Source organism: Varanus komodoensis, unplaced genomic scaffold, assembly GCF_004798865.1.
Source record: "Varanus komodoensis strain SLA01 unplaced genomic scaffold, ASM479886v1 scaffold10, whole genome shotgun sequence".
In the NCBI taxonomy this organism is placed as follows: Eukaryota; Metazoa; Chordata; class Lepidosauria; order Squamata; family Varanidae; genus Varanus; species Varanus komodoensis.
This window is the reverse complement of record NW_025335269.1, coordinates 20,705,549-20,722,683: the sequence shown is the minus strand read 5'-3', so window position 1 is coordinate 20,722,683 and position 17,135 is coordinate 20,705,549. Positions and strand designations below refer to the sequence as shown.

At 40.0% G+C, this 17,135-nt stretch overlaps 1 protein-coding gene across 3 annotated transcripts in view; it reads left to right on the top strand.

Moving 5' to 3' along the window:
• The window catches only part of TOPBP1 (DNA topoisomerase II binding protein 1), a 33,654-nt gene that overhangs the window by 12,637 nt on the left and 3,882 nt on the right, over positions 1-17,135 (top strand). For all 3 annotated transcript variants that reach the window (XM_044456017.1, XM_044456009.1, XM_044456026.1), the window contains exons 12-24: positions 1,411-1,583; positions 1,915-2,126; positions 4,585-4,874; positions 7,051-7,224; positions 7,684-7,793; positions 8,525-8,648; positions 10,108-10,251; positions 11,428-11,524; positions 11,731-11,923; positions 12,891-13,114; positions 15,340-15,503; positions 16,172-16,286; positions 16,449-16,612. In XM_044456017.1, the coding sequence (XP_044311952.1) occupies positions 1,411-1,583; positions 1,915-2,126; positions 4,585-4,874; positions 7,051-7,224; positions 7,684-7,793; positions 8,525-8,648; positions 10,108-10,251; positions 11,428-11,524; positions 11,731-11,923; positions 12,891-13,114; positions 15,340-15,503; positions 16,172-16,286; positions 16,449-16,612 (2,184 nt within the window). The remainder of the gene's footprint in view (positions 1-1,410; positions 1,584-1,914; positions 2,127-4,584; positions 4,875-7,050; positions 7,225-7,683; positions 7,794-8,524; positions 8,649-10,107; positions 10,252-11,427; positions 11,525-11,730; positions 11,924-12,890; positions 13,115-15,339; positions 15,504-16,171; positions 16,287-16,448; positions 16,613-17,135) is intronic.

The following is a 17,135-nucleotide window of genomic DNA, read 5'->3' as shown; positions in this document are numbered from 1 at the left end:
AGTCAAGATGTATTTTGTTCACAGCATGCCCACAGTCCATCAGGGAGATTACCCAATCAAAAAATTGAAATCAGACTAGTCTGGCAGGTTTTGGTGCCAAGAAATTGAACTCTAATCACTGCATTGTTGTCAAGGTTTTTGCAGATCAACTGCTTTACAATTGGTTCCAGAATTTTCCCAAGGGTTGATGTCAGACTAACTGATCTGTAGTTCCCAGGTTCTACTTGAAGATGGGGACATTAGCTCTTCTGAAGTCAACTGGCACTTCTGCTATCCTTCATGATTTTGCAAAGATAATAGACGGTGGTTCTGAGAGTTCTTCTGTCAATCCCTTTATTACCCTAGGAAGCTGTTTATTGAGTCCTGGAGATTTGAACTCATGTATCCTAATTAGGTGATCCTTGACCATTTACCTTTCAATCTCAGGTTGCTATCCTGCTCCTTCAGCTTGTATGTTCCCTTGGTCAGGGAGATCTTTTGGGAAAAGACTGAGCCAGAGTAGGAATTGAGCACTTCTGCCTTTTCATTGTCATCTGTTATCATTTTGCCATCCACAATGAGTAGCTGAGCCACCATTTCTTTCCTCTGTCTTTTACTATGGACAAATCTGAAGGATTTTTTGTTGCTTTTAGCATCCCTTGCTATCCTCAGTTCATTCTCAGTTCATTAGCCTTTCCAATGCTATGTCTGCAAATCTTTTTTGCTATCTGTCTGTACTCTTCCTTTGTCGTCTGGCCTTCCTTCTGCTTCATATACATGTCCTTTTTTTGTTTACTGATTATCTCTAACATTTTGAACATGCAGACTCCAATAGGGGTGATGGGGAGTTGTGGAATGTTATGTGAATCCAGCCATTGTGGCTTAATCAAGGTTTAGATAACCTACATCTAGTCCAACACTTGTTTAAACCTGGATTAACTCTTGGTGGCTGGTACACCATAAGCCCCAATCACCCTGGTGGTGAGTTAGCATATTCAAAATGGCAACTGCATGTGTTATGACTAATCTTGAGTTAATTAGCCCACAGTAGTCAGCAAATTGGATCTCTGTTGGCAAATGCCATTGTTAAATTGATATTGGTATTTGTTGAATAAAGCAGCCACAATCACCTCTGTAGTTTTATATTTTATTTGGTTGTGATGGCCCAGATAATTGCTGTTACTAGAAGTAAACAGTAGCTTTAACTATAAATTTGGTTAACTTTCCAGCTGAATTAAAACAAATGAACCACTTATTAAATAGACATGCATATTGTTTCATTCACAGAGTTTTAGATTAGGGCTTGGGGCAAAATAATAATTCTGGATTATTTGGAGTATGGTAATCTTTTGTCCCAGAATCTATATTGCTGTAGCTGAAAGAATCTTTAATTTACTGATCAATGCTCACTATGTAATTCATCATTTTTAGGTGATGTGTGCAGAACAGCAGTGCCTGCTAGATCCTCAGTCAAATCCACTTTTCACACCAGTCCCAATGAAGGAAGGACATACCCCATTGCAACAATGTGTGTTGTCTTTCAGCCAGTTCAGTGGAGCAGAAAGAGATTCTTTAATCTATTTAGCTAACATGCTTGGGGCACGGTATGTGATCAGCCTTTACTTCTGTTTATTTTCTGGCACATAGTTGCATTAAACTTCTGAAGTTTTGAAAAGGGGAGGACTGACGTAAAATCTTTTAAAGTAAGATTTCAATCAGTAATGAAAATAACTACTGAAAATAATGATGAAAAGAACATTCATCATGGCCTTAGATTTGACCTATTTTCCCTCAAAAAGGAGGTGAAGGAGATTTTCCAAAGGAGATTTTCATTTTAAGGAGTCATGCATTTGTGAAATAGTAGCTCACGTTTTGTTTTAAAGTTACCATTGTAGCAGTGCGTGGTATACAACTGTTGCCTGGTTTTAATTTTAGAGTTCAAGAATTCTTTGTGAGAAAAGCCAATCCCCGGAAAGGAATGTTAGTCAGCACCCATCTGGTGGTGAAGGAGCCAGCAGGTTCCAAGTATGATGCGGCAAAGAAGTGGAACCTCCCTGCCCTCACTATGGCATGGCTGTTGGAGTCTGCAAGGACAGGGAAGAAGGCTGATGAAAGCAAGTTCCTGATTGACAATGTAGTCACTGAAGGTTGGTCAGTTGGAAGTTGTGTAGGTTGTCCAACAGCTTGTGTAAGTCTAGCAGTAGGTGTAGCCTGTTTGCTTTTTTTGTCATCCTGATTTGGGTTCCAGCATATCCATCATAAAATAATTCGTAAGTACTGTTGGTGTTGAAAGGACCCTAAAACAGTGGCATTGAGGATTGGGACTGAGATTTTAAGAGACTTATATCAGTTAAGATTTTTTTAATAAGTGCTTATAAATATATTCACTATGGTCCCTTTCTCTGCATGTCTGTGTATTAAGGAGAGGTGCAGTTTGCCACTCTGCTTCTCACCTTTTAAAATAAGTTTTCAGTCAGTAATGGAAATGACTACTGAACTATTGAGATGGCTTCATTTGACACATTTTACTTCTAAAAAGTCAGATTAATTTTTGAGGAGTTGCATATATATGAAACAGTAGCCCAGATTTTGTTTTAAGGCTGGCTTTATAGCAGGACCTGGTATGGAAATGGTTTTAATTTTTTAATTCAAGAATTCTTTGCGGTTAAATGCCAATCCCAGGAAAAGAATGTTTGATGGCACTCACCTGGTGATGGAAGTGGCAAAGAAGTATCAGTTCTCCCTCCTGACTATTCAGGACAATGAGTGGCAGCTGATCAATTCCCATCCCCCAGCCCTCACTTTTGGTCCCATTTAGGAAACACACACACAATAGTGGCATAACAGCCTCATTATACAGCTTTCCTAAAACTGGGAGATGATGAAAGGTCAATCCTTTCAGTCTGGAAAAAGAGAAGGGCAGTTCCAGCATAGACCGATCTGGATCCTGTGATAGGGTCACAGTCTGACCTAAGGTGGGTCATAACAACACCACCACCAGCAAAGAAAAGTATGGTAAACCAATTAAGAAGTTGGTACTCAAAAGCACCTTTTTACTTAAGTTGTGACCTGGGTGTGAACAGGTTGAAGACTGCTCATGGTAGCAAGCACTATCCTTCTTGTGGTTTTAAGGCTGGGGAGGCTGGTGTGTACAGTGTTCCAGTTTAGGCCAAGATTAGTTTGCTGCTTTTATAATTTCTATTTGAAAATAGGTACTTTTATGTTGCTTTTATTATTGTTTCATATTTTATAAATAAGTGCCTTGAGCAGCATATTTCAAAGGCGGGGTAACAGTTTGGGAAATGAATTATTAAATACAGCTGCAATGTACTGCAGTATTTTTTCACTGGGACAGAACAATAACCTCAGGCTCTCCTAGCTGCCGCCGCCTGTTTTAAGCCTCTGTCCCTCATTATGGCCAACACTGATCATACTACTGATACACCAGCATGTTATGAAACATCCATTCACTAAAAAACAAACAAACCTAATTAGAACATTTAATATTTTTGTACTTCTGTTATGCAGAGTCCCTTTTAAAACTTAAGATAATCAACTTGCATTTGAATGGCATGTAGGAAATGGTAATAAAGGACATGACTGCTTTTGGTTACAGGGCATTCATATAAGGTGTGAATTGTACAAAAATCTATGCAAAACTGAATTTATTTTAAATGAAATGTTAGAATAATACAGTGGTACCTCAGCTCACAAACGCCTCGGTTCTTGACCAAATCGGGTCACAGAACAAAAATTTAATGAAAATGTTGACTTGGGTTGCGAACTTCACATTGGGTGGCAACCAAGATCGCAGTCATCTCCCCCGGCCCCACCCGAGTGGGGAGATGGCCACGATCGCAGTTGCCTTCATGCAGGGAAGACATGAGTGATCACGGGTGCGCTCCTGCAGGAAAGATGGGTGCAATCTCAGCCATCTCCCCCCCCCCGCCCCCAGAACAGTTGTGGCCATCTCCCCACCGCCCCCCAAGTGGGAAGATGGCCGTGATTGTGCTGGGGGGGGGGTGGAATGGTGGAGTTCACGCCCATCTCTCCCAGCACGCCCCATTTTCACCCGTCTCTCCGTCCCCCAGCACACTCCGTTCGCGCCCGTCTCTCCGTCCCCCAGCACACTCCGTTCGCGCCCGTCTCTCCGTCCCCCAGCACACTCCGTTCGCGCCTGTCTCTCTCTCTCCCCCAGTACGCCCGTGATTGCGCCTGTCTCTCCCCCGTCCCAGCGTGCTGGGATGACGGTTCATGTGGGAATGACGGTGCGTGCAGGGATGACAGGTACAATCTTGGTCGTGCTGTGGGGGCGGGGAGATGGCCGCGCTTGTGCTTGGGGTGGGGAGGGGGAGATGGCTGCGATCGTTGTTTTTTGTCACTTTGCTTCACATTTTTCTGATTAAAAAAATGGTTACAGAACGAATTAACCTTATTTACATTGACGCTTATGAGGAAATTTAACTTGGCTCACGACCAATTTGGGTCACAACCAGAGTCCTGGAACGGATTAATTTCGTGAGCCAAGGTACCACTGTACTTAAGAAAAATTGCATTCAATAGAGAAATAAGGTTTTTTAAAATGATGCTTTTTAAACTTTCAAGAAAAGGAGAGGTTCAGAAATCAGCCAGATGAAGCAGAGACAAGTGCTCCAAATACACCTGATCAACCTAGAAATCTCTTTGAAACTGGGAAGATAACTGCAGTTACCCCTCTGGATATAAACCGGTTCCAGAGTAAAGCTTTCCAGGCTGTTATCTCACACCGTATTGGTAAAAAACAAAGCTCTCCAGCAGGAGGGAAACCAGTACAGAAAGAACCATCTTTGCATCTGGATACACCTTCTAAATTTTTATCAAAAGACAAGCTCTTCAAACCTTCTTTTGATGTCAAGGTAAATGTCTTGGAAACCTTGTTCTAGTAGTGTATCTATGAATCTCAGCTCTTAGCATGTCAATGTACAACACATACCATCTTTGATTTTTTTTTCTTGAAGACCTCAAAGGAAATGAAATGTGGATCATGCCCAATTATTATCTTGTACTACCTTTACTATAACTGAAAATACTTAGTAACTGAAAACACTTTGAATACTGCAATAAAAATGTCAGTCCTGTGCTATTTGTGTTACTAAAACACTTCTTATATGCCCAGAATACTAAAAATACGTTCCAAGTAATTGGTGACTTGGAGCCAGTCTTAACCACACGTAGAGGTCACTTATCAAACTTGGTAGGATTGACCTTAGTCACGATTAACTCAAATCCCATTTATTTCAATGGATCTACCCTAAGGATGATGACATCTGAATCTAACCCTTTATTGTTTCCTTTTATTGATGAAGAGTCTTGAGATCCCTTATGCAACTAACCCTAACCTTTGTTTAATAGTATAAACAAGCTGTTATGAAAACTTTAGAAAGCTTTTTAGAATAGCATGAAAAGGAATATTGTTGATAAAACAAATGCCATGTTTTAGACTTGTTTCTGGTTATTCTTTCTAGATCCAAGTTTGTATAAAAACGTTAACAGATAATGTGTGTGGGAAAATATGGAAATAATAAATTCTCGTATGCTTAGTTAATTTTCTGAGGGAAAAATTCCTGGAAGAGCATGAGTCATCTAAAATACATTTACTTCCATTAATTTCTGTTTTGCATTAGAATTCATTTAGAAGCCACTAAAGTCATAGGTTTTGTTCTGTTTTGTTCTGCTTTTGTACTCAAAGGACGCATAAGCTGTTGTCCTGAATCTTTCACTTATTCATCCTATATTTCCATAATAGCCATCAGGTCAACACTACAATGCCATTGCAAACTATTGCAAAAGGCCATTGCATTAACTCCTATAGAAACATAGAAACAGAGCGAGTCAGAAGGGACCTCCCGGGTCATCTAGTCTGACCTCCGTCACCAGCCGGCTCCGCTCATGACATCTTCTGTTATTTTGGCACCCTGTGGTCCCAGTTTCACAGCAAGAACAAAGAGCAAATTTCTCAAGGACTTTGCCTGGCAGGGAATAGAAGGGATAGCTGCAGTGCAAATAGGATGCCACATTATTTGATGTACTCTGCTGTTTGCCATGACAGCTAAACTAAATGCCTCTGTCAAACATTTTAGTGAGAGATTGGCACTTTTGTTTAAAATATATTGAACAGAGGCTTCAAAAAATATGCGGGAGTTGAATGAATTAAGGTTGAAGAGTACCTGTGGAGTACAGGTGGCTTGGGTAAGAACCTTATCTCAGCTTCAGAATTTGGAGGAGTATCCTGAGGTCAACTAATGGCATTTGCTGGTCCAAGGCATGTTCAGCACCATGTGCTAGAAGGTATAATTTTTATTTATTAGATGTATATCTCATTTTCCTTTTTTAAAGACTCAAATCAGCTTATATCAGTCTCCTCCTGCTCTCAATTTATCTCCACAGCAACAGCCCTGTGAGGGGGCTTGGGTTGAGAGTCTGTGACTGACCCAGTCACCCATTTGGCTACATGGCTCAGCAGGGACTAGAACCCAGATTGTCTGAATCCCAGTCCTGTGTTCTTAAACACTACACCACACTAGCTCCATGGTGAAGCCTTTCCAGTATCTTCATCCTCTGGGAAATTACTGGGGCATTTTGCACCTAGTGGAAAATGTTTTTTCGTTAACTGCTGTTTAGCTCTGAAACTACTCAGTGCTCTGGGTTCACACATCATGCTCAACAACCTTTGCTGGCTGATGTTTCAAAGTGGGGCTGAGGAGCATGTGGAAGGTAGCAAATTAACCTGGTCAGTATAAGCTTATGCCCCTAGGCTGGGACTCTGCAATGCTGTGATGGTGATCAATTTGCTTTACTTCCTCTTAGTATTTTAGTTTCACACAGTAAGACTAATATAACCCTTGGTCAAGAAAAACAGTAACCATGAAATAGTTCTGAAATATATGAGGAAATGTGCTTATCTTACATAATTGTTCCATCAACTAGAAGAAAAAAATGGTCCTTAATAACAAGTAAAGCATTGTTTTTATCTAACAGATTTTTAATGCATAGAACCGTTTAAAAATTAATTAATTTCATTGCCTTTTTTAGGATGCCTTGGCAGCTTTAGAAACCCCTGAAGGGCTTAACCAGCGAAACAGAAAACCGAGTACACCTCTTTCAGAAGTCATTGGCAGGAACTTAAAACTGGCTTTGGCAAACAGTGCTCGGCAAAACGCTGCACTTGCAGCCAGTCCTCAGTTGAAAAGTGCAGCTCAACAAGTGGTAAGTTTAGCTGTGAAGCTGATTGGGTAGATTTTTCCCTATTTGGCTATTCCAGTCCAAATATATATGTCTGTTGGGATTTAACATTAATGCAGGGTAGTTCAAGAACCTTCTTGCAGGCAGTCATGGGCTGCATGTGTATTTTTGGAATGGATAGCTGGTTAGTGTTGCTAGGTCTGACAGTGCCAGTCACCTGTTAACGATGGGCAGTAGAATGGGCAACCTGGATACAGGTGTCCCAAAAGAAGTAATCAGTTGCTATCATAGCTGGCACTGCTAGTTGTCTGACTGGAGGTATCTTCATGAATTTGGTCTTGTTGAATTACTCTAATGAAAGAAGAGGAAGGAAAGTAACTTCAGGTTTCCTTTTAATGGAGAGCTTTACAAGCAGACAAATTCATCCTTAGAAGTGCTGAGAACATTACTCATAACTGTATTTTCCTTAATATTGCTTGATAGGAGGAAGAGGCCAAACCTCTAGCTAATGTTGTCATATGTGTGAGTAAGAAGCTGAGCAAAAAGCAGGGTGAGCTGAATGCTATTGCTGCCTCTCTTGGAGCGGATTACAGGTATGTGGAGTTACCAAAGTATTTTGCTGAGAAAATATTGACATCTGGCTCTTGATACTATTAAACAATTTTTTTAGAAAGCAGCATAGTTCTGCCTTCAGGCTTACAATCTGTTAGTCATAGTGCAAAAAGGAGAGATGCAAAGGAAACCGAATAGCCTGCTTTGTTTTAGATAGACAATTTCTGTGTTGTAGGAATGCTGCAGTCCGCTTTAAAAGCAATTTTTCACAACTTCAGACTTTGCCTACAATTAATGTTGAAAAGCAAGAGTTGTGTTGAAATAAAAGCTGCATTTTTATATATTTTTTAAAACAAACGGGACAATTACACTAGGGCAATTTACACTAGGCCAATTTAGTGTGAATCACCTCCTAGAAGCATGTCCCCAAAACTGAGTATTTGATTTTCAGTAGCCTTTCAGATAACTGTCTTCATATTCTTGAGAAAAAGAAAGTGATTGCAGAGGACATTGTTAGTCATTCTATTTGTCAATTATTTTTGTCTGCATATTTCCCATAGGAAAAACATTACCATCCAGATTTTCTCTTAAGGAGTGTAGAAGCTCCTGCATGTGAAGATGGTATATGTGATATTTCTGAGAAAAAATTTAGTATATGGGTGCCAGGGAGTCCAAATCTGCAATCCAAGACCCAAGAGTTAAACTCACTCTCTCCACCACTTTGGAATTGGCAATTCCTTAACATCAAGTTGGTATCTTACATTTATTCTAGGTGGTGCTTTGATGAAACTGTAACTCATTTCATCTACCAGGGAAAGCAAAATGATAGCAGCCGGGAATACAAATCTGCTAAAGAAAGGGGCATACATATAGTGTCGGAACACTGGATTTTGGAGGTATGGAGAATTAACTTTGCTTCTTTATGATATTAGAATGAGGGTAAAGCAGGCTGCCCTGCATGAACTGTATCCAGTGGTGTCCCTTGGCTGATGGAAGGCTCTGATTTCTCCCTGCAGCTCCCATGCTGTCCCTAGTCTGCTTCAGACTCTCCAGAACAGAGTGGGAGATGGCACAGGGACTGGGAAATTGACAAAAACCAAAAACAAAATGGTTGTTTTAGCAACATTGTTTCCTCTTTGTCTGCTTTTAAGTGCAGATGTGAAAGTATTATATGAAAAGTGGGTAAGGAACCCTGAATAAGAAATGTAGTCTCTAATTCAGGGATGGGGAAGTTTTTTCTGCCAAGAGTTACATCCCCTTTAGGGCAGTCTGTTGGGGGCTGCATGCTGGCAGTGGATGGAACTGAAGCCAAAATAAGTGAGACTGAAACCAATAGTATATGGGGCTACCCTTCCACCCTCCCTCCCTCAGCCACAACTATTCGCTCCATCTCTTTGTTTCTTGCCTGCTTCCACCCCCTCTCTCTGCCACTGTCTTGAGCTGATCTGGTCCTCTTCCTTGTTTGCAAAATAGGACAAAATACTTTCTGAATAAAAACTTCTTGTGATAAAACTGACCAGGTATGCCTGCTTTGCGGTGCAGAAGAAGAAGATTGCATAAGTCAACAACAAAACACACATGCAAAGTCAGAATAGTTGCCAATTAGGAAAAAGTGGCTTAATGAAACTGGTTCCATACTGAACTGCTCTTTTCCAAACCTAAAAGAGCTGGTTCTGCCTTCTGGATAGATTGTACTGTTTATGGGTCAATTGCCAAGAACATCTGATGCTTCTAAAATGTCCAGCCTCTTAACCTGAGAGCATGTAATTGGACTAATGATGTTAGTCTATCCCTGCCCATCTCAGTTTGCTCCCAGAATCCCCTCCCCTGAACTGGAAACTGCCTGGTTCTCAGCCCCTGGCTTATCCCTGGTTTTGTGTGCCTTGGCATTTCAGCTGTGAATCCAATGCTGCCTCTTCTGAATCAGAATCAGTAAACAATATTTGAAGGCTGTATTATAGGAGGAGTAGGCCCAATCCCTAAAGTCCCTTCTCTTCCTTATCACTGCTCTTTATATGTCCTCCTTTATCACTTTCACTGTATGTCTGAACTGATCATTGGTAGAAACCTTTTGAAATTAGACAGAGAGCTACAAGTTGCCCACTCCTACTCTAAATAATACAAAAATAGTTGCTAAGGTTGCCTGGGAAGCAAATTAGCACTGTGTGGCAGTAGGGAAAAGCCAGTGAATCAGTCTGGAGTCACAAAGGAGTGCAGTGTAGAAGACTTTCCTCTTGGGAGAGGGTCCTGCAGCAGAAGAACACAAGCTGTAGACAAGAGAGCTCCATTCCCCTCCTCTGCTTCTGTCAAGATTAATTTCTCTTTTTCTTGTTTTTTTCCTGTTAAATTTTCCAGAGTGCACAAGAATATAAACGACTACCTGAATCTCTTTATCCTCATACATACAATCCTAAAATGAGTTTAAATATTAGTGGTGTCCAAGATGACGGATCCTCAGATAGGCTCGATTCAACTGGAAAAATGGGCAAAGCAGATGAGGTATAGTATTTATAATTATTCTGTTCTTCTTTTGCTTCATTTTATCTTTATTGGATGAATTAATACCAAAACAGTGAAGAGCTTTCTGAATTGTTTTCTCTTACTTCTGAGATCTAGTAGATATGAAATTGTTGTAGATTTTATTGATATGCCTCAGTATTTATGCCATAATAAAGGTAGCAATAACTTTATTGGGAGATCTTGTTTCTGGTCTCTGCTCAGCCATGGAGCTCACTGGGTGACTTTGGGCCAGTCACAGACGCTGAGTCCAACTTTCCTTACAGGGTTGCTGCTGTGAAGGTAAGATTGAGAGGAGAAAGCAAATTATGTAATGGGCTGTAGCTTACTACTAGGTTATATGCTCTGCATGTAGACAATCCCAGGTTCAACCCCATATAGGCAGTCCCAGGGTTATGAATTAGTTCTGTTCCAGAGAAAACAGAACTATGTCTTTAATTTGAATTTGTGAGTCGGATCATGTAGGCAGCTCTCCACATTTCCAGGGGTAAGGGACACATGTCTCCTCTGAAAGTGAAAAAATCACGAATAACACAACCCCTCCCCAGCCTAAACTCACCCGTGCCGCCTCTTTGCAACAAATGCCAGAGAGATTTCCCTTTCCGGATGGGCCAGGCAGGAAGGCATGGCTTTGGAGGCCTCCCTCTCTCCCCTTTCACTTCCTCTCTCTGTCTCTCTCTTTCTCTGTGGTGATGCTTTGGAGGCCTTCCTTCTGTTTCCTCTCTCTCTATGGTGATGACTATTTTCCACAGTAATTTTTTTAAAATTAATAGGCTTTGTGGCAGTTCATTTGTAAGTATGGGTTGTTTGTAACTTGTGCATTTGTAACTCGGGGACTGATTGTATCTCCAAGTGGAGTTAAGAAAGAACCGGGCCTGGAACCCTGAAGAGCTGTTGCCACCCCATGTGGACACTGCAGAACTAAATGAACTTCCAGTCTAAATCAGTGTGAGACAGTTGTCTTTACTCCTATGTTAGCAGTTGTATTAGTAATTGAAAAGTAGATTGGTTTGAATGGTGGGATGGATGAATCTTTTCCATTTATAAGTGATTTTGTATATAATCCCTCTTGCTTCAATATTTAACATTGAAACTTCTTCAATCTTCATTTGGTTCTGAGATGTGACTTGTGCATATTCTGAATTTCTACTCTTTTAGCATATTCCATTGGATGATAATGATCCAGAAGATGTTACTCTTGATCAAATAAATAAGGGAGTTGCTATCGATAAAGCAGAAAATGCATCCAAAGGAGGTAACTCTTCCTGTGCTGATTACTGTGTGGCTTGGCTCTTGTTATGAAGTAATTTTCAGTAAGTTCTTAAAATTTAATAAAGATGGAAGGCGTAACTGTACATATTGCATAAGTTTGTGAAAAGGGGACCCACGTGGCTTTTATGTTATTACATCGATATATTTTAAATTGAAAGATAATTTATTGGCATTTCTTTTGTGCCCAAGTTTTAACACAGACATTGGAGATGAGGGAGAACTTTCAAAAGCAGTTACAGGAAATCATGACTGCAACATCACTGGCAAAGTTGCAAGGACAAAGGAGCTCTTTGTCTCGGAATGGTTTTGACAACTCTCCAGCCACTCCTGATGGGCTTCGTTCTGTGCGTAATGGTCGTAGCAGAGTCTTGGAAGCCCTAAGGTACTAAGTAGGAAGTGAATGGAACCTAGATTTCTGCACTATAAGCCAAGAAAGCTAAAGAAATGCTGAGAAACTCCAGCTGGATTTTATAGAGCCTTCCAGCAACAGATGATTTCTGAATAAATGTTATTCACGAATAATGTGTCACAAGTACTCTTCTTTCCTCCTTTGGATGTGGTCTGTCTTTAACTTTCTTGATAGCTAATGCTGCCACCAGGAATTTAATTCCAATCCTGTTAATTAACCTCTCCCTTAATATTGTGACCAAGTTATAAGGCTTTTTGTTTGACTATGTGGTCCTGAGGATGAGATGATGTCTATGATGCTGAGTTAAGTATAAGCAAGGTAAAACTTTATTGGTACAAGAAGCATATTGGTTTCAAGATGCTCTGTAACTTAATTTCCTTGTCAAAAGTTATTATACACTGTTTTATTTACTGAGGTATCACACCATCTAAGAATTGGAAGTTTGTGACCACACAATGTCAGTATTTCTATGTATAGATGATTAAAAGCTTTAAATTACACAATGTGCCCCTTAACTATATCTCATTTTGTAGATTTTTTAAAAGTAACTATTTTTACATTGAAATAGGTAATTTTTGCTGCACTGATTAATGGCCATGAACCAAGCCATAACTAAGGCCAGTATGGGTTGTTGTCAATAGGCTGGAGCCAGTCTAAGTTAGTTGCACTTAGAATGCAATCCTGTATGTATCTATTCAGCTATCAATCCCATTAAGTTCAGTGGGACTTACTCTCAGGGTACTTTACGATTGCAGCCTTAGTTCTCACTAAAATCAGCAGTAAGGCTTATGTCGTGCCTAATTTCTTCCATCGATTTTAGTAAGCCCTACGTTTAATGTATTCTGTATCTAACGTACTATATTGCCTTTGCTGTAGTGTGAATTCCAGGAATTATCAACACTGCAGACATCCTCAGTGTGTCTTCTGTTTCATTCCTCAGGCAGTCCCGTCAGCTCGCGACTGATCTCAACACAGAGCCATCCCAGAATGAGCAGATCGTTTGGGATGATCCCACTGCAAGAGAAGAGCGAGCAAGGCTTGCTAGCAACCTACAGTGGCCCAATAGTCCTTCCCAGTATTCTGAACAAATTCAAATGAATGCAGTAAACATGCATGACCTTTCAGTTAAAAAATCTCTGACTGATACAGCAATTGCTGAAATGGGTAAGAAGAGAGTAGACACAGCTGGGCTGGATTTCAATTTTCATTTCTTTGTTGACTCGACTGCAGACATTCCCAACAGGATGCCCTCCAGATATTTTGGATAACAACTTCCCACAGCTGCAGTCAGTGATGGTGGAATTTTAGTTCAAAACATATGAGGTTGGATCTGCCTGTGAGTGGAGAGGTAGTGGAAGAACTCTGTGTGATTCCTTGTGGGTTCCCCCATTACACACAGCTCACCCCATTCAGCAGATCTCCAGACTCTTACCTGGTTCTCACAACCATGAGTGGTTAATAAGCCCCTGGCCAGGTTTACTTCTTTCCCCACTTGGTTAACCCTTATTGTGTGCCATGCAATTTTACCCTCACAGTGTGCAACTTCCTATGATGTCTGATCCCCTGTTGTAGCATTGCTTGAAGACACCCCCTGCCCCGTGTCTTGCCAGGTTGCAGCATGCAAGTGGTACATGGGAGGCAGGAAAAAGAAGTCACCATAGCTTGTTTTTTCCCCATGATGATGCAAACCTAGCCACTATAGCTTGTGCATGTTAGCCATATGCTAGCTGGATTTGCATAATTAGCCTCAGTTGTATGGTTTCTTGTGATGTCCAGACAGACCATGGATTCTAAGTGACTTGCTGCTCATAGCGCATTGTTTCTGGATGGGTTGTTACCCACAACAATAACCAACTGGGCTGGATTCGCATGACAGATCAGCCTGCACTGCTGAGAATTATGCAAATCCTCCTGACATGTGATTGATATCTGCAGTGTTGCCCGTTGATTGTGCAGCACTTTCAATGGGCTGGAGGGGCTGCCATAGGTAGGAGGAGGCCAGGAAGTCTGCTTCTGCCATACAGTTGATTCACTGTAAATCAAGATGTACAGTAACTCCTGAAGGGCACTATGTTGGGGAGACTGCTCCGTAGCATAGGAACCTGTTGAGTGAGCTACATCTCTAGGATTGCAGTGGGTTTAGTTGTCGTTCTCTTTTTTTCATTTGTGGTGTTAGCAAATGCCATTAGAGTTGGTGCACTTGTCCCCATAATTTGCATGCACATGGGTCATCCAAGAACTGGTATAAGCAGACGGTTGCCCACATGGTAAAAATTGCCTGCAATGCCACTTCAGGTAGCCTTTCTGATTTTGGGATGCTTTCTCCTTTTATGTTTAAATTCTTCCATGTAACTACTATTTTTGGGAGAAGGCCAGGTTAGAACCCTTCTCTAACAACAACTGCTTTATATTAATATATACTGTATACCGAAGATATTTTAATAATGAGAAAGTATTTTAATTGAATTTATTAAATGTCCTATGAGTTTCTCTAGGTGTTGTTCAAAACATAAGAATGCAAAGTATAGGACATACATGAATAAAAACAAGATGGTAACAATGACCGCCACATATAAAAATTGAAAATGCATTGCAGAAATTGAAATAATAAAATATTAGCTATAAATGGCTTTTAAAAGATTTAATATTTGATTATGTGGAAGCCTTTATCCACCAGCATCCTAGGCAGACAGTAGAACCCAGAAACAGTTTAAGCATATAAGTAGATTGCTCTTACTATATTGTTGTGTCAGCAGTTTGTTGTTAGCTAATTATTTCCTTGGTTTGTCTCAGAGGGGATCTTGATGATTAATTTAGAAAACTAGTACTAGTTTTTCCTCTATGTATTTTTTGGTATATTTGAAATCCCATTTTTACACAAAGTCTTTGGGTTTGAGGGAATAGTGGATTTTGCATAAAGAATGTGTTTGGAGCAGACTTGGAGACATGTAAAGTGTCTTGAAGGTGTACGAGTATTTATGTAGTCAATAACGTAAGGTGCATTTTGATTATTCAAAGATCCACATTACAGTATTGCATGTAGAAGAATTTTACTTTTCTCCTTTTTGTAGAAGTTCAAAAGTACAAGAAGGTACAACTGTGTTTACAATTAATCTGTTGTTTTTCATAGGCAAATAATGCTTAGCCTGTAGTTGCAACCATGTTTTCTCTCAAGGAAATTCCACTGAAATCAAAGGGGTTACTCCTGACTAAAGGAATTTTTTGGATTAGTGTGTAGGAGGAGATTTTTATAAACAGCAACCTCTGAAGGTTCAGGCCTGAATTATACTCATTTTTCTCTTGTCCATTTTCTGTCACTTATTTTGAGAACTGTTCCATGTTATGTTTGTCTTTGTAAAAGTAAACATAGTGATTTTTCTGATTTATAGGTGTTGATGATCTTGACAAAACAGATCTAATGGAAGCCTTGGAACCTCAAATCTGTAGAAATCCAGAGACACCTGTGAAAGAAGATCTAATCCCAACACCAGTAGCTCCTGCCATTGCCTTTCCACTGGCAAATCCTCCTGTGGCTCCCCAGCCGAAAGAAAACGTAGGCCAGATGACAGACATATGCTATTCATACTTGGATTGAGAAGTTATTCCAGTGTTTCATCTTTGACCTTTCACAGTTGATACCGTAAATTAATCTTAAAAGTACAAATTATAGATTACAAGCAGCAGTAAACTTTTTTGGATCTCAATTGCTTCACAGTGATTACTTTTAAAATCCTCCTGTAATCCCCTTTTTCATGCTAGCCTGAGAGTAATGATGAGGTAGAAGTAAGACAGGAAGTAGTTGCTGTTTATTTAGTTAAAATTATTCCAGTATGACCAATAGTGATTCAGGAATGAGTTATACTTGCTGAGATTCAAAAGGTTTGACAGTTTTACTGAGATATGCATATTGGTTAAATTCAAGAATTAAAATTCAAGCTCTTATAACTAAATCTGTAAGTTCTCTGTATTTCAGATATTTCATATAGATGGACTTTACCTTTGATGTATAATTCAGCTAAACTTGCTGAGAAAAAAGGGAAAATATGAGTATCAACATTTTTTTAAAATAACCAAATGTAGCCAGGCCTCTCCAGAGTATATTAGCTCAGTCTATTATTTAGTTACATTGCATGTGGGCATACAGAGAATAAGACTGGCCACCAAGTGCATCTTTTTATCTTTTCATCTTTTTCCCATGTATCTCCAAACTGTTCTTTTCAGGTCATTAAAGTGGACCCAAAAGCCTATGGCCATCCAGAAAAACAGTTCAGATTCCAGTTGTCTTCCCTTATTCCTCAAGAGCGAATTGATTATTGCCATCTGATTGAAGAGCTAGGTGAGAAGCTCATAAATCCTCTGAAATTCTGTAGCTGGATTGAGTTCTGCGCTGTGCATCATGCATACTGAGGCCTGCTTGTTTTATGTGGCTTGTGCTATAGTTCTTTCCTATAGTAGGGATGTCCTTTTAAAATACCTATGGTTAAATTTCATTCTTTAGGAGGGATGGTGCTTGAGAAGCAGTGTTTTGACCCTAGCTGCACACACACAATTGTGGGACACCCTCTTCGCAATGAGAAATTCTTGGCCTCAATGGCAGCTGGAAAGTGGGTGCTTCACCGTTCCTACCTGGAGGCGTGCAGAGCAGCCCAACACTTTGTAGAGGTATTTAACAGCATTAAGGGCAATTTGGCTTGTTTGCAACTTCACTTTAATGTTACTCATATTCTAGAACATAAAGCTCCCAGAAACACATCAAACAACCTTGTTAAGGCTAAATAAGTCTGGATGTGGTTAGTGATGAGTCAGAAAACCCTCTGAAAAACTCTGTATTGGCTGGTTGCTTTGGGTTCCATGGAAGAAAGGCAGGATTGTAAATGGAATGAAGAATGAACTGAAAGCTTGTTTAGTCCTGTTTCCATACAGGTTTGCATTTAAAAATAATATTTAAACTCTTTTCCCCCATTTTATGTGAATTTTAAATGTATGTATTCCCCCACAAGTATTTTACCTTGTGAAAATGCTGTTTTGTCTGCACTTAACATGCACGTTTGGTACACATTTTTCCTGATACTAAACTATATTAGAAAACTTGCAAAAATGTGTATTTTGGAATTCAACTTAGTTGAATTTAGTTTGCTGAAAAGGGCTTGGGAGGAACAAGCTGGGTAAATAGATAAAACCAAGG